Below are 17,785 nucleotides of genomic sequence, written 5' to 3'. Positions count from 1 at the left end.
TTATTAGATTAACCATACATAATTTTGCTGCGTGAGAGAGTAACAAGGTGGAATAGGCTGATGGCGTTGTCATTTTGACAGTTCGAGAAAAAGTGGAAAAAGGTAAACACAAGATAGTAATTTCAGATCGGGTTTAAAAAATGATATTTTAAATTAATTTTAAAATAAATCTGCGTGTTTATTTAAAGCAAAAGTTAGAGAAACATTTGAAGTATCAAATTTAAATAACATATTCGAAATTTGATGAACTTTTCAAGATAAACGAGCATGATTCACATGGCAAGTTCAGCAACTGTAAAAATAACAGCACTTTTCAGCATGAAAATTATGAATTAAAATTTCACTAGTATAATAATATCCAATGTTTGTTATGTAGAATAAAGTATATTCTTTGATATTGACACGGAAAAACCCTGATTAATCCACCTAGCGGTAATGGTGCCTTTCTCGTGCATTATAAAAATAGTATTTTGGTCATTACTCTTGAGCCTATAGTCCGATCTGGCCAATTTTCAATAGGAAACAATGGTAGAGTATCCTGCGTCGAATGCAACTTGTTGCGAGTAAATCGGTTAAGGATAAGTGCATGAAAATGAGTGACATTTTTTTACGCAATTTTTCTATAAAAAGTGGTATTTTGGCCATAACTTCCGAGCCCATTGTCCGATCTGACCAATTTTCAATAGGAAACAATGGCAAAGTATTCTGCGTCGAATGGAACTTGTTGCGAGTAAATCAGTTAAGGATAAGTGCATGAAAATGAGTGACATTTTTTCTGTGAAAAAGTGGTATTTTGGCCATAACTTCTGAGCCCATAGTCCGATCTGACCAATTTTCAATAGGAAACAATGACAGAGTGTCCTGCGTCGAATGCAACTTGTTGCGAGTAAATCGGTTAAGGATAAGTACCTGAAAAATGAGTGACATTTTTTTTTGGTGGGTGCGCACAGACGCACACACACACACACACACACACACACACACACACACACACACACACACACACACACACACACACACACACACACACACGGGGATTGCACAGTCCCTTAGTGTAGGTAAGGCGCCAGGACCGGATGGTATTCCGAACCTGGCCATTAAAGCGGCCATTGCCGAGGCTCCCGAGATGTTCAGATCTGTCATGCAGAGATACCTGGACGAGGGAGTCTTCCCTGAAGCATGGAAAAGGCAGAGCTTGGTCCTTTTGCCAAAGGCAGGAAAACCACCGGGGAATCCGTCGGCATATAGACCAATATGCCAGCTTGATACGGCAGGGAAGATGCTCGATAAGATCATCCTCAACAGGTTGTTGATACGCACGGAGGGTGCGGAAGGTCTATCGAGTAACCAGTTTGGCTTCCGAAAGGGTAAGTCGACCGTAGACGCTATCTTGTCGGTTACCAAATCCGCGGAGATAGCTATCCAGCGTAAGAGGAGGGGAGTTCGCTATTGTGCAGTAGTGACTCTCGACGTGAGGAATGCATTCAATAGTGTCAGTTGGGCAGCTATTGCAGATGCGCTCCTGCGTCTTGGAATTCCCGAGTACCTGTACAAGATTCTCGGAGGCTACTTCCAGAATCGAGTACTGGTATACGACACGGAGACAGGTCGGAGGTGCGTTGACATAACCTCAGGGGTTCCGCAAGGTTCCATACTGGGTCCGATGTTATGGAACGTCATGTACGACGGTGTCTTGAGGTTGAAGTTCCCGGTGGGCGTGGTAATCGTCGGCTTCGCTTCGTCGGTCTACGGCGAATCGATCGAAGAGGTGGAGTTGACTGCAGCCCGATCGATCGCAATTGTGGAGGAGTGGATGAGTTCCAGGAAATTAGAACTGGCTCACCACAAGACTTAGGTGGTTGTTGTTTACAACCGAAAGTCGGAGCAACAAGCGGTGATAAGGGCAGGCAACTGTGCGGTCACCTCTGAACGCTCAATCAAACTCTTGGGGGTAATAATCGACGATAAGCTCACCTTTGGTAGCCACGTCAATTACGCCTGCAAGCGTGCCTCCACAGCTATAGTGGCCTTGTCCCGGATGATGTCCAATAGCTCTCCGGTTTATGCCAGCAAGCGCAAGCTTCTGGCTAGCGTTGCTCTGTCCATACTGAGGTATGGGGGGCCAGCAGGGCACGGCCCTGCGTATTAATTGCTACAGAACGAAGTTAGAAAGTACGTATAGGCTCATGTGCCTAAGAGTTGCGAGCGCGTACCGTACCGTGTCGCACGATGCACTCTGCGTCATCACCGGTATGATGCCTATTGACATCGTTATCGGTGAAGACATAGAGTGCTTTGAAATGCGTGGCACGAGAGGCATCCGCAGGACTGTCAGGTTGGCCTCAATGGTCAAATGGCAGCGTGCATGGGACAGTTCCACTAAGGGTAGATGGACACATAGGTTGATACCGGAGATAGGTACGTGGTTCAAGAGGCGCCATGGGAAATCACTTTCCACCTGACCCAGGTCCTTACAGGCCATGGTTGCTTCAGACAGTACCTACACCGGTTCGGACACTCGGCCTCGCCCGAGTGTCCGGTGTGCGTTGGTTTAGAGGAAACGGCGGAACACGTGTTGTTCGTGTGCCCGCGTTTTCGCACAATGCGTGACCACATGCTTGCCACATGTGGTCTGGACACTACCCCGGACAACCTAGTTCGGAGGATGTGTAAAGATGAAGTTGGCTGGAACGCCGTTTTATCGGCTATCGTCCAAATCGTGGCGCGTGGACTCGAGGGATGGCTAGTTCAGGCGCAAATAAGAGGTGGTCCAAGGGTTCGGAGTCGGCTTCATGGGTCATACCGGTGCCCTGTGGTCGAACTCGATCCTTTTATCAAACAAGTGGCCGCGTGAAAAACAACATGGTATCGTCGCTTTCGCGGCGTCGGTCAACCGGGCGGGTTCCGAGCCCGAGGACGGAAAGGGGTCCTCGTCAAGGCTGGGGCAGGCGTAGGCACCGTGTCGGCAAGTCCCTCTGTGTGCTGGCGAATAGGCCCTATCGCAGAAAGGTCAATTTGGGGTGCACGCGGCATCATCATTCTTGATACCAGTCGTGCAGAGGGAAGCAGGCGCGAAGTCGACCCTGCCCACCTTCCGAGGACATAGGGCGTGGTAAGGCCACCTGGAAAGCCGGCAATGCGCTGGCACGATACCATGGTGTTCTTCTAAAAAAGCGAGTCACGATGTTCGATGCTGCAAGGACACGCAGCTAACCTCGAGGGTGCGTTATGCACTGGCCCCCTTTGAAGCATTACTTTCTGGTTGTACCGAAGGGACGATGGAAGCAGCGGCAATGGAAACGGTTTAGCTGGTCGGGGATGCAGTCCTGCCTCCCTCATTGGAGGTGGCCCCTAACCCAGCACTTCCTGGTCAACCCAGGATGTCTGTTGAGCAGATTCCCCCTCCATTGTTTAGGAAGAAAAAAAAAACACACACACACATACACACAGACATCACCTCAATTCGTCGAGCTGAGTCGATCGGTATATAACACTATGGGTCTCCGGGGCTTCTATAAAAAGTTTGTTTTTGGAGCGATTATATAGCCTTTACCGTATACTTAGTATACGAGAAAGGCAAAAAGGTGAAAAGTGACATAATATTCAATTTAACTCGCTTTTTTGGCCAGGTCAATTTTTCATTGCAGCGGGTAATAATGTATCAACCAACGGTATGTATTTTGATATTGTGTATTTTATCAAGAGTGATATAATATATGATTTGTCTTTTATTAAAGAATCTATATAATGTGCGTGTGGAGGTGGACATAGTGGACCTATTTGAGTTTGCTCAGGGAAGCAGAAGGAACTGGCTGGAAGGAAACGAAGTATTCAAAAACAATCACGTGTTGATAGCAGGGGTCTCAAAAGTGGTCGATGACACGTTCCACATATTCTGCAGCTGCCTCCGTGGATCGAATCCCGCAGAACCACCGAGAGAAATTTATATGGTGGCATCCCAATACCTACAAGATTGGGAGATGCGGTGCACTTGCACAGCGGGAAATTACCGTTGCAAACATCTGTTTACATGTCTTTTATACATTCACCAGTAAGTTAATATTAAATTAAATGAACTCTATTGCAATGTCTTAAATTATAGGATTAAAGACTTGGAGATGTTGTCGAGCACTGATATACGTCAACAATGGGGCAAAGTGGCAAAAATACAGGCGGCAAATTTGTATGATCCTGCCCCACTGTCGTCATTGTGCAACCAGCGCAAGAAAACAATATCTGATGTTATGTCTGATGATCTCGCTACGTCCATTTTAAAACTTTTTATAACAGGTGTAATATTGCACATATAAACTAGTCAAATAGGTACGTAACTAAATTGTTATTCCATTCATAGAGCTACCAGACTCTGCCTTAGCTAAGTCGTTAGCAGGTAGGAGTATACTGGACCAGTCGAAGGATGGTCCCTCTCCATCTTCTAATCAACCTTGCACATCATTGCAGTACACAAATCAACCAAAGTTGCCTGAATTAAATCTACACCAGCGAAGCACAGTAACTCACCAAAACGACTTTGACGAAGTACAACAAGCGCAGTCGTTTCTCAGGCCATTTATCACTATACCACAGGTTACTTCCAAATGGAAGTACTACTACGGACCACTGCGTTCTGACAAGATGTATCGATTCTACGGCTCCAGAGTTTGTGTGTCCCCACAGAAAAGCCTGATGATTAGCGCCGAGACACACTGTCAATCGAACAATATTTGGCGACGTGAGAGAAGCATCCGCATAACCGCGAGTGGATCCTATGACTTATATACATATTATGTTAACGACTACGGTAACCGTGACTGGTCTAAGAAGTTGTCCTCGATCATCCACCCCATGGAAAAACGGCTACCATCTCTTATGTACGGCAAGGAAAAGGAAAGCATTGCTTTACGGTGTTATACGATGAAGAACCCAGGAAAGACAATTATACGAATGGGTTTCGTGGTACCACCATCAGCTCCTTTCATGGTTGCTCTCCAGATGCGGTTGTTGTAGATGACAATAAATTAATCGAAATAAAATGCCCCATCTCTGGCAAGGACAGTACATTAGAAGTAATGCTGAAGAAACTGAAATGGATTGATATTATCAACAATAACTATGAAGTTAAAAAAAGCATGCGTACTATGGTCAGGTACAGTTAGGCATGTGCCTCACGCGAACTAAAAAGGCAGAAATTGTTATTTACAATTACCACGAAAACGACACTGTTGCAATTAATGTTGACTATGATAGTCAATTCATTGCAAAAATTATCCCCGTAGTAGTAGTAGTAGTAGTAAAATTCTTCTTTATTTACACATTTTTTGTTCTACAATTATTTTTGACATGTACAGTGATCGGCCGGCTTGGCCCTCCAACTTCAATTTTAATTATTATTATTATTATTACTTTTATGTTTCTACTTAAATTTTTAAAATATAATGTATCATGACGGCCTTCAGGAGGCGCTAGTGTGTTTTTTAAAATTTGATAACCTAACTACTATGTACACTAATATTTACAATCAAAATTTGATAACCTAGATTGGAACTAGCGCCCTAAGCGCTTGTTGGTCCGAGTGCAAGCAACGGACCCTAAACTTTTCTTTACACTCACCAAAGCGTTCACGTAAGGTTTTATTCCGACCAGACGGTGGACCTCGGATGTTCTTGTCCTGGGAGGGTGTTGAGGATCATCCTCAGGAATTTGTTTTGGACCCGTTGAAGTTTGAGGTGGTGGGTTTTAGCGCAGCTCTCCCAGACCGGCATACCATATTCGATCACAGGGAGGATGATTTGCTTGTAGACAGCAAGCTTATTTTTCAGGGACAATGACGACCGGCGGTTGATCAAAGGGTACAGTAGTTTCAACAAGACGTTACACTTTGTCACCGTTTTGTCAACCTGTTGCCTGAAAATAAGCTTGCTGTCGAGGGTCAAGCCAAGGTAGTCGGCCTCATTGGCCCATTCCACAGTCGTGCCATTGAGGATGATTTTACAGTCCCCAGGCGGAACAAGTTTAGGGGATTTGGAGTGGGGGAAAATGATGACCTGGGTCTTCGCCGCGTTGATACAGATCTTCCAGCTGGTGAGGTACTCTGTCAGGGCATCCAGGCCTCGTTGGAGTTTGCCACTAGCGCTCTGATCACTCTACCGTTGTAGACGATGGAGGTGTCATCTGCGAACAGAGACAGAATGCCGCCTTCTGGAGGTTCTGGCATGTCGGAGGTGAACAGATTGAAAAGCAGGGGCCCGAGGATACTACCCTGGGGGACGCCTGCGACAATGTTGTGCGCATTGGAACTCGCTCCGCTGATTGAGACCCGGAATGTCCTTGCCGACAGGTAATTGTTGATGATTTTCACCAGGTAGCTGGGAAGATTGTAGCGTTGTAGTTTGTACACCAGGCCATCATGCCATACATTGTCAAATGCCTTCTCGACATCGAGTAAGGCCATGGCGGATGTTTTCAAACAAACTTGTTTCGTCTGAGGACGTTGGTAGCTCTGGTCAGTTGGTGTACAGTTGACCGACCGCGTCGGAAACCAAACTGTTCCTCGAGCAAGATGTTGAGATTTTCGGCAGACTCAAGTAACCGATGATGAATAGCTTTTTCGAATAGCTTGGATAACCCTGAGAGAAGGCTGATGGGTCGATAACTTTTGGGGGAGGAAGGATCCTTCCCAGGCTTCCGGATGGGGATGACTTTCGCTGACTTCCAGGACGATGGGAAGTAGCTGAGCCGGAGACACTGATTAAAGATCAGCGAGAGATGCTCAAAGAACAGAGCACTCATGTGTTTGAGCTCGAGATTCAGGATGCTGTCGAAGCCTGGGGCCTTCATGTTCTTCGACGATTTGATATAGGCCGTCAATTCGTCAGCTGAGATCTCCAACTCCTCCGAGAAGTCGTTGGGAATCAAATGGATGTTGTTAGCATGCTCGTTGACGGCTGCTTCGTGTGGACTGACGATGTTCTGCCCAAGATTGTGTGAGCTGACGAAGTGACGACCTATTTCAGCGACCTTCTCTGCAGGAGTTATCAAGCGATCCTTAGAGCCATTATTGTCTAGTGGGATCAAAGGTGGAATGGGCCGAGGCTTGGATTTTAGAATTTTGGTCATTTTCCAGAACGGCTTAGCATAATCTGGGAGAGTGCGGATCTTATTCGAGAAGTCGTTATTTTTGAGGTCCACCATTCTGGCCTTGATAATTTTTGTGATTCGATTGCAGCGTGCCTTAAGCTCAGGCAGTCCAGTACGCTGAAACTGCCTGCGAGTGACATTCCGCAATCGAATCAAATCTTTGGTGAGTGTATCGATGTTTAAGGAGTTGCTTACCTGCCGAGCCGTCGGTACGTGTTGCTCTCGGGCCGCCGTGATCGCCTCCTCGATAGCGCACAGCTGGCGGTCGATACTTTAAAATTATCCCCGTGCTAAGGGACATCTATTTCAACATATTTTTACCTATACTATGTACGGATTAGTATGAATAAAACAACAAGTTAACCGCAAGAATTATCTTCAAGTCGAATTTTTATTAACATCAATTGAAACGTTTGTCCGACAGTATCGGTGCTGACAGATTAGCTACTCCGGACGCAATTAAAACAATCTCGTCTAACAAATAAATGAGCGTAGAATCTACTCTATCCGTTAGTAGTTTGAACTGTTTAATCCGCTGAATGCTTCTTTCGACATGGACACGAGCTCCTGCGATTGAAACATTTGATTTTGCTTCTTCCTGACTGAGCTGGGCATCAAACAGTGTTGGTGGTCTGATCAGTACTAGATTGTGTTGTTCAAGCACTTTCTTTATAGAAAAACCTTTATCCACCATGATTGCATCATTCTCCTCGAACAGCGAAAAAATGTCACATGCATTAAAGATAAATTTATCCGAAGCTTTGCCAACATAACCAGGACTTATGTAACTGATACAACCTCCCGGTGTCACTGAAATCATATATTTTGCCGTCTCTCGACCTTTGTAATGTGAGTATATCAAGATCCTGCAGTGCAAGCAGTTCGATCGCTGAATGGGAATTTCAGTGCAGTCCAACACAGCCCGCACATTTGAATACTGTTGAAAGCAATATGGAAGATCGTTAGCAATCATTTCTTTGGTCGGCCATGGAACAGCTACGCGCATCTCATCAGCCAGGATGGGAACAGTTGTATGGAAATATTTGGACGTAGTTTTGGGAGTTATATCAAACAAACTTGAAATCTCGCTTAACTGTTCAAAAGGACCTAAGTAACATTTATTTCATGAATTAATTTGAATAGCGCAATCAACAGAACAACATGAAAGCTTTTGATTACAGTACTCAAATTAAATCATGAAAAAAATGTTACTTAGGTCCTTTTGAAAAGTTAAGCGAGAAATGCAACGAAAGGACATGTTCGTCTTAATTTTCACAAACACAAATATTACCAAGTGTTTGATACTAATGACCAACTTGGAAAATTGTTTTGCCTCTGGTGTCATCTCGAAAGCACTCACGATTACCTCTATAGCATCTTAAAACTCCCCAAACCGGTCCACGCTGTTAGCTGTTCTACTGAATCGATTTTAAAAACTTTCCTCTCTTTTTTCTTAAACAGAACGTCCAGATCAGTTGTATCAACCTGGACCGCAGCATCGTCGTAAGAAGGAGGCTGAGTATTGTTGATTCAAGACGAATCATTGTGGGACAAAACAGCTTTTGCTGCAGCCCGGTCATTTCGAGATTTACTCGATTTCTCTTTTCTTGAATTGTCTTTTTGACCTTCCTCAGGGGGAATTGGTATGGCATGGCTCTTCAAAACTAGTTTCGTTTGATCATTTCCTGTGTAATAAGAGCATTCGAAGGAATAATTAAAAGATAGGATTAAATGTCAGGCTAATTAGTATTTATTTTTGACTTACTGGGAGGATGGAAGTCTTCTACATTGAAATGCTGACTGCAAACAACAGAATATTTATTTGGTGGATACTTCAAATGCAGCTCACGGATCCAAGTATTATATCTCCTCTGGTCGCGCTGCTTATCGGGAAATTTGTGAAAAGATACCCCAGCTTCACGCTTCTGAGTGCAAGATGGTAATACGCACTTGATGGACGAAGGTTTCTCGTAGTACTCGCTCAATTTACCAATCTGAAATACATAGCTATTAATTGACTTTAGTATGAATCGTTCATAATTTATTTTAAGTGAATAACTTACTCTAATGGCACAAACAAGTATATTCAATCACGAGAATGAACCACCAGTTATATCATCACCAGTTATGAACCAGCTACACTGGTCTACTTCCTCTAAAACAACAGCAAGTCGTCTATGCTAATTTCTTCCACAACAACGAAAACAGATTCTATGTGAACAAAATTTTCAATCTCAATTAAAGAAATACTGCACTTTATACACAAATAAGCTGGAAAATTAAGAAATAAAACTTGTTGTTCGTGCAAAATGTTTGTTTACTTTTCGACTTTTCTCTAAACTTTTGAAGATGGCGACACTATACACTACTCCGCCTCTATGGGCCGAGGCTTGGATTTTAGTATTTTGGACATTTTCCAGAACGGCTTAGCATAATCTGGGAAAGTGCGGATCTTATTTGAGAAATCGTTATTTTTGAGGTCCACCATTCTGGCCTGGATAATTTTTGTGATTCAATTGCAGCGTGCCTTAAGGACATAGTTGGAAGAGTACCACGATGGCAGCCAATATGGCACCGGACCTTCCACGGGCCAACCCCACACCTCCCGCACTCCTCTCCCACCAACATTCGAATGCATCGAACAGCATCGAACAAAAGTTAATTATTCAAATTACTAACCTGTTCACAGCATATTTCCTTACTTCCCGTGATAATGAACATCTTCTTCTTCTTCTTATTGGCATTACATCCCCACACTGGGACAGAGCCGCCTCGCAGTTTAGTGTTCATTAAGCACTTCCACAGTTATTAACTGCGAGATTTCTAAGCCAGTTTACCATTTTTGCATTCGTATATCATGAGGCTAACACGATGATACTTTTATGCCCAGGGAAGTCGAGACAATTTCCAATCCGAAAATTGTCTAGACCGGCACCGGGAATCGAACCCAGCCACCCTCAGCATGGTATTGCTTTGTAGCTGCGCGTCTTACCGCACGGCTAAGGAGGGCCCCACGGCTAAGGAGGCCCCAGTGATAATGAACATGTTTCTTCAATTAATCCTATGTATTCCAGCTCGAATTGTAGCATAAATTAGCAGTTTCGTGCCAATTTAATAGCCGTCCGCGATTTGTTGGGTTCATCACTGCACTTCACTTCTTCTCAAAGGGCATTGGAAAAATCAAGTTTTTACTCACTTCTGCGCACATGAGCAGCCCGAAATGTTGATAGAATGCAAATTAAACACCACTTTTTGAAATCAGTCACTGAACCGAAAACATAGTATAAACTGCTAGATTTGCACGAAAAAAACGATTAAAAACTGATCGCGGAGCGAATGTAAACACCGCGGTGCACCGGCACCGGCAGCAGCAAACTAATAAGTAGGGTGGCTTATAGATAGTAGAATCTATAGATGAGCGAAAGCATGGCTGAGTCGATTTTTTTGCCCGTGCACACGCGCATATGACGTCACAGCCCTTAACGTTTGCATTGAAATCGTGACGTCATGCTCGTTTGGAGACACGTTTGACAGTTCGTTTGGAGACAGAGGATTTATCTTCGCTCATCTATATATTCCACTATCTATAGGGTGGCTCAAAAAATAATTTTGCTTCGCCACGCTCAGTTGATTATGATTTATAATTTGGGTGTCATCCAATGGTTTGGGCTGGTTTGAATAGGCTTACCGTGCGCAGGTCGTTTCAGGTTTGTATGACAGTTGATATGGCGAGGTTGAATTTAACATTATTCTGATTCTGGCACTCCGTCATTGGGCGATGGCGAGGGGGGAGACCATATGACGGGATGAAATATTTAAGAGCTTCAACTCCATAGACAATCCATATTGAATGGTCGTTCCAATAGTTGGGAGTCGATTTTAATCGAGGTTGCGATTCTTTCGCATGATAATTAGGCTTCTCAGAAGGCATCAGTGAAACGTGCAATTCAACAAAATACCCAGAATTTGTCTGTGATTTCTATCGCACCAGGGGCAGATACTTCTAGTCTAGTCTAGTCTACACTATCGTGCCAGGGGCAGATACTTCATACAAAAAGTGTGACATAAGGGTGAGTATAAAATGCTATCTTTGCGTTACGTAATCAATGGATTTTTCCTGCGGTGCGTTTTTCGTTCACTGAAGTCTCTGGAATGTTGCTTTCAGCAATGTGGGTTCTCTTTTCGCCAGCGTTTGGAGGGAAAGCGCCGTAATCAGTGTAATAAACGGTTTAGTTTCCCATTCTAGTTCTCATACAAACTTGAACCGGCTTGCGCTCAACCAGTTTTTGTTCAAATCGGTTTTTTTAGGACACTCGGAGCATGGGACGGAATCGAGTGAGCGTGATGGTGCTGGGTCGTTTTTTGAACCACCCTACTAATATTCTTTGTTTTTTATAAATACGACACCAATACTACTACAGTATATGAAAGTTTTTACTGTACCAATACTATCGAAGCTTTGATTTGGTACTCAACCCACCTTCACCTTAAGTTCAGGCAGTCCAGTACGCTGGTACTGCCTGCGAGTGGTATTCCGCAATCGAATCAAATCTTTGGTGAGTGTATCGATGTTGAAGGAGTTGCTTACCTGCCGAGCCGTCGGTGCATTGCTCCCGGGCCGCCGTGATCGCCTCCTCGATAGCGCAAAGCTGGCGGTCGATACTTTTCGGCCTCGCCGGACGCACCTCGTAATTGACGGTGTTATCGACGCACTGCTGGAACCGCTGCCAATTCACACGATGGTAGTTTCGCCGTAACTGCTGGTGCCGATTGACCGAGGAGCCCAGTTCAGCCACCACCGGATAGTGTTCCGAACTGAGCTCCTGGTAGACGACCGGCTGCGAGACGTGGTCACTCAGGTTCGTTATGTAGAGGTCGAGGGTTGCGTGGACACCGGACTGACTCAGCCGAGTAGGGGAATCCGGGCTCAAGATCGTGTAGTGGCCTTCCTCCATGTCGTTGCTCCAGATGGTGCCGTTTCGATTGCCGCGACTGTTGCCCCAGGCTTGAGGTTTGGCATTGAGGTCGCCGGCAATGATAAACTGACCTTGCCTCCGCGTAAGCTTGACGATGTCCCTCCGAAGAGCAGCCGATGATCCATCGCCGGCTTTGGCTTGCGTTGGACAGTATGCCGCGATGAGCGCGATTGTGCCGACCGAAGTGGTGATTTCGAAACCGATCGCCTCGATGACACTGAGCTGGAAGCTTGGAAGCAGACGGCAGTTGATGTTGTAGCGAAGAGCGATGGTCACACCGCCTCCCCTGGTCGGCCGGTCGAGTCGCACGATGTGGAAGTCCGGGATTTTGACGTTCACCTCCGGTTTTAGGTGCGTTTCGATGATGAACGCCACGTCTATTTCCTTCTCCTCAAGGAAATCCTTCAGCTCAATTATTTTGCTCTTTAGCGCGCAAGCATTCCAGTTGACCAGGCCCACCCCAGATTCTTCCGGTGGGACGGCTTCGTTCTTCGACTGCCGACGGAACCCAGGAGGAGGGAGCGGGGGCCATTCGCTGGTGGATGGTGCCGACGATCCTGGAGCTTGGATGGATGCAGCTGCCGCTGCCAGTCGCTAGTGCGGCTGTAGCGGTGGGAGTATTGGAATCACACGACGGGGAGCCGGGATAGCTGGAAAGTTCACCTCGTTGATTACAGGAACACGGTTCTTCTTCGGAATGGTACTGGCGGAAGCCTTCTTCCGGATTTCCAGGAACTCGGCTCGCTTTGGGCAGCCCGAGAGATACGGTGGCGGTCCCAAAACGCCCAAAAAACACAAACGGCAAAACGGTTACGGTGAGGTTGTGAGGCGAACTAGCTGCTCCCTAGCGTAACAGATAAAATGACAAAGAGAGATAGTCTCTGTCGCTTGTGTTAGTTGCGTCTGCGGCGAGAATTCTGGTTGATCCTACCAGTAATATACGCTTGTCTCAAAGGTTAAGCCATGCATGTCTAAGTACAAACAGATTTAATGTGAAACCGCATAAGGCTCAGTATAACAGCTATAATTTACAAGATCATTTACCTAGTTACTTGGATAACTGTGGAAAATCTAGAGCTAATACATGCCAAATGCAGGGACACCTCGCGGAACCTGTGCAATTATTAGTCAAACCAATCGTCCTCCGTGACGCTGGAGTTGAAATCTGGATAATTTTGTTGATCGTATGGTCTCGCACCGACGACGGATCTTTCAAATATCTGCCCTATCAACTATTGATGGTAGTATAGAGGACTACCATGGTTGCAACGGGTAACGGGGAATCAGGGTTCGATTCCGGAGAGGGAGCCTGAGAAATGGCTACCACATCCAAGGAAGGCAGCAGGCGCGTAAATTACCCAATCCCGGCACGGGGAGGTAGTGATGAGAAATAACAATATAAGACTCTTTTATGACGTCTTATAATTGGAATGAGTTGAGCATAAATACTTCAACAAGGATCAAGTTGAGGGCAAGTCTGCTGCCAGCAGCCGCGGTAATTCCAGTTCCACTAGCGTATATTAAAATTGTTGCGGTTAAAACGTTCGAAGTTTATTCTTGTCCAACACGGGTGCTACTCCTAATGATGGCAGTAGGTCACTGGATTGTTGCGACTATAAGACTGGGTGCGTCGCCGGTTTTGCCTCGCGGCGGCCGTGCGGCGTAGTGTGGCGCTGATGCCTTTCATCGGGTGCAGTGTTTTCCGCAAGCCCAGCTGCTATTACCTTGAACAAATTAGAGTGCTCTAAGCAGGCTATCCTACGGCCGAGAATAATCTTGCATGGAATAATGGAATATGACCTCGGTCTTAATATTCATTGGTTTGTAATCCAGATCAAGAGGTAATGATTAACAGAAGTAGTTGGGGGCATTAGTGTTACGGCGCGAGAGGTGAAATTCGTAGACCGTCGTAAGACTAACTAAAGCGAAAGCATTTGCCATGGATGCTTTCATTAATCAAGAACGAAAGTTAGAGGATCGAAGGCGATTAGATACCGCCCTAGTTCTAACCGTAAACTATGCCAATTAGCAATTGGGAGACGCTACATTATGGTGCTCTCAGTAGCTTCCGGGAAACCAAAATTAGGTTCCGGGGGAAGTATGGTTGCAAAGTTGAAACTTAAAGGAATTGACGGAAGGGCACCACCAGGAGTGGAGCCTGCGGCTTAATTTGACTCAACACGGGAAAACTTACCAGGTCCGAACTTATTGAGGTAAGACAGATTAATAGCTCTTTCTCAAAATTAAGGGTAGTGGTGCATGGCCGTTCTTTGTTCGTGGAATGATTTGTCTGGTTAATTCCGATATTGAACGTGACTCAATCAAATTAAATAGAACGCTATCAGCAGTCAGATGTTGATACCGCCTCCGGGCCGTTCGCGCTGGGGGGGCGGTGTAGTGTGACCTGATAATACGTCAACCCATCGCGGTTGACTTCTGCTTAATAGGATAATTTGTGTTCAGCAAAATGAGATTGAGCGATAACAGGTCCGTGATGCCCTTAGATGTTCTGGGCTGCACGCGCGCTACAATGTGAGCAGCAACGCGTACCCTTGCCCGAAAGAGCCGGGAAATCGCTCCAAATGCTCATATCAGTAACATCGGGATCCCCAACATCCCAAACATCACGACCATCATCGAGCAAAGATCCGGGTCCGGCAGAAACAAAGGACCACCAGAAGGACGCTCCTGAACTCCCTGGAGTGAACCCACCCCCGAACAAAAAGAAATCAAAGGGCAAACAGCGCGCCCTTGTTGCTGAGAGCTTGGAAATCTACCGACAGGTACAAACGTGGTTGTTGAATAAAGATCAAGGAAATGGTAGTCCCTGGCTCTTCAAGTTTATACCTAAGCATTAAGCGCAACAAGCGAGTAAAAGTAAGCACCGTAGTAAATGTAACTAGATAAGTACCTAGATAAATTATTATACCTACGCATAGTATAAATAATGTAAGCTGCGATCATTTTCTTCAAGTCGAGTCAAGTACGAGACACTGAAGACGGCCTTACTGTTGAGGTCGAAATACGTATCTGTCAAGATACAATTAAGTGGTGGAATTCAATGGGATTGTATAAACTCGTCTTATGACAAATGAAAATTTCTCTTCTCAAAATGAGGTTTATACCCATGTCCCAACGGAAAATAACGGTCATGTTGCCGATTCAGGTAGCATGACTGCTTCCGATCTTGATTTTTTAACTGAACAACAAAGCAAATACCATTCCTGAAGCTGTTCAGGTTGGTATAAAGTACACACAAAAAAATGTTATCGGACTCCGTTTCAATGGATCCAAATAATTGTGTGAAAGTTCTAAATTAGAATGCCCGCTCTCTAAAGGAAGAGGAAGGAAGGAAAGAAAGATGAATTATTCAACTTCCTAACAGTTCATAATGTGCATATTGCCATTATAACAGAAACTTATTTAAAACCAGGACTCTCCATTAAAAGAGATCCAAATTATTTTATCTACAGAAATGATCGTCTTGACAGCGCCTATGGTGGGGTCGCCATTGTCATTAATAGACGTATCAAACATAAATTATTTTCTTCGTTCCAAACCAAAGTTTTTGAAACCTTGGGAGTTTCTGTTGAAACAAATTTTGGACAATTTTCCTTCATTGCAGCCTACTTGCCTTTTCAATGCAATGGACAGCAAAAGAATTTGCTGAAAGCTGATCTTCAAATTCTGACTCGCAACAAATCAAAATTCTACGTAATTGGTGACTTCAATGCCAAACACCGTTCATGGAATAATGCTCAAAGCAACTCCATTGGTAAAATTTTATTTTAAGATTGTTCTGCGGGATATTATACTATTCAATATCCCAATGGGCCAACTTGTTTTTCTTCCAGTCGAAATCCTTCTACATGAGCATGAGCATGAGCATGAGCATGATGACCGTACAATTCGTAGTTGCTACTCCGTGATTGACCAGAACAAGCGAAATTGCACAGAGAACCAATTGGATGGCGCCTGGGTATAGCTTTCCATCCTCAATGTGCACGTTTCGGTTGCTCAAAGCTTTTAGAGTCAATAACGGCGCTGGCCACGTCCTTACGGTCATCGAGGAAGGGAGGGAATATTAGTGTGACATCCGTTGCTACTAAAGACCGAGAACACCTCTGCATCTCCACAGTTGTCACAGGAAGGATTTCTGTTATTTGGGAGAGGTTAATGGTAACATAAATCAGGATACACCTTGGTAAGTGGTTCGACTTTTGCAACCCTCATCATTCATTTGGACACACATACTAATTCACACTATTATACTCAGTGGCGCCCCCCCAACCCCAATCCACCTGTGCACTGAGTTTAAATTTAAGGAATTGGTGTGCGGAAATGCCTAGAATAACTAGACTTTGATTAGTATAAACGACTCTGATAATTTTCTTTTCCATTTGGGCTGTCAAAATATCAAAATTTTCACTTTTTGGTCAGTGCACAGGTAAAAAGTGAGGCTACGCGACGCCACTGATTATACTAACAGACATGTATTGCACACATTTTTCGTTTCCACCTGGATACCATAATAAACTGTCAATCAAATTTTGTATTTTGAGACACGACTTGCTAGGATCTTTGCATTTAGTTACTAAAGTTGAACGTCGACTTTTTATCACAAGAATGCGTTTTACGAAGGTGTTAGATATCAAGCAGAATCCTTCTTAAAGGCCTAATGAACAATATTAGGGGTAAGCATTTGGCAAACGTTTTTCTTGAAGAGATTCATCCTGATTCCTGTACACTGATATGCTGCAGGCAATCCACATCATATTGAGAATGAACATGCACATTTGGATTTGGCAATTTGGATTGACTTGAGGAACTTTAATGTCTAGAATTACCAACAGTACTAAATAGTTACATGGTTTTTCAAATTACCGGTTATATATATTACGGATCTTGTATTCAATATTACATTATATTAAAGTTTCAGAATTTTTAACTGCACTTGATATGATGATTTAAGTATCAGCGACATGAGTGATATAAGGTATTTTTATGGCCGACCTTGACATCTTGATAGAAAAGCTTTCATCGTTAAAGGTGGCAGGCTGCATGTTACATTGATTTTTACCCTTGCATGTCGCATCTCAGAACACATAGACATATAAAAAGACAGGAACACCATCTTCGACCAGAGGTTGTACAGACTGAACACTTAACACCTTGCATGAGACAACGGACAGAACACATAACACCCAGTGGGCCAGTGGAGAATTTTTGATCACGAAAAGTGTTCTCCTTACTAGGGCGGAATCGAACCCACACTCCATAGCACATGCGTTTAGACGATTGACGTCGCTAACCGCACAGCCACGAAGCCCACATTTTTGGATCAACCACCATATTATATACATATATGTACGCTGTAATTAAAAATCTTCATTATATTATCTACACAGTCAACCTGTCTGTCGTCTCTCACCCCACCACCCTGATTATCCCAGGCAACGTAGCCTTAACTTCGGCTTTGATGTAAAGTGTATTCGGTACAACCCTTTTCCGTATATACCGTATATACTAATTCACACAGCACACGCTCACATCTGTATTTAGGCGGTTTATACTGACAAGTGCAAATGCTTACTCATACAAATATCATTGGACGCGTTCGTTTATGCAACGCCATTTTCTAACTTTTCGAATTTGTGGCTTGGTGCGAAGTG

General features: G+C 44.4%; 1 protein-coding gene and 1 long non-coding RNA gene across 2 annotated transcripts in view; one reads left to right on the top strand and one right to left on the bottom strand.

Moving 5' to 3' along the window:
• The window catches only part of LOC134227329 (uncharacterized), a 38,791-nt gene extending 24,153 nt beyond the window's left edge, over window positions 1-14,638 (bottom strand). The window contains exon 1 of the long non-coding RNA XR_009983655.1: window positions 14,518-14,638. This is a non-coding gene — a long non-coding RNA (uncharacterized LOC134227329). The remainder of the gene's footprint in view (window positions 1-14,517) is intronic.
• Window positions 3,277-5,007, top strand: LOC134228157 (uncharacterized). Its single transcript, XM_062709940.1, has 4 exons — window positions 3,277-3,671; window positions 3,738-4,051; window positions 4,103-4,290; window positions 4,355-5,007. The coding sequence occupies exons 1-4, from the start codon at window positions 3,657-3,659 to the stop codon at window positions 5,005-5,007; spliced, it is 1,170 nt and encodes a 389-aa protein (XP_062565924.1). The 5' UTR covers window positions 3,277-3,656.
• Window positions 14,639-17,785: the final 3,147 nt, after the last annotated feature.

Source organism: Armigeres subalbatus, chromosome 3, assembly GCF_024139115.2.
Source record: "Armigeres subalbatus isolate Guangzhou_Male chromosome 3, GZ_Asu_2, whole genome shotgun sequence".
Lineage (NCBI taxonomy): Eukaryota > Metazoa > Arthropoda > Insecta > Diptera > Culicidae > Armigeres > Armigeres subalbatus.
The sequence above is the reverse complement of the archived record's forward strand: the minus strand, read 5'-3'. Positions and strand labels throughout refer to the sequence as shown.

What these genes read in the sequence shown, in the direction of transcription:
- LOC134228157 (XM_062709940.1), top strand. An exon ending in TGTCTTTTATACATTCACCA is followed by an intron (nt 4,052 to 4,102) that starts GTAAGTTAATAT and finishes CTTAAATTATAG; the next exon opens with GATTAAAGACTTGGAGATGT. An exon ending in TTTAAAACTTTTTATAACAG is followed by an intron (nt 4,291 to 4,354) that starts GTGTAATATTGC and finishes TTCCATTCATAG; the next exon opens with AGCTACCAGACTCTGCCTTA.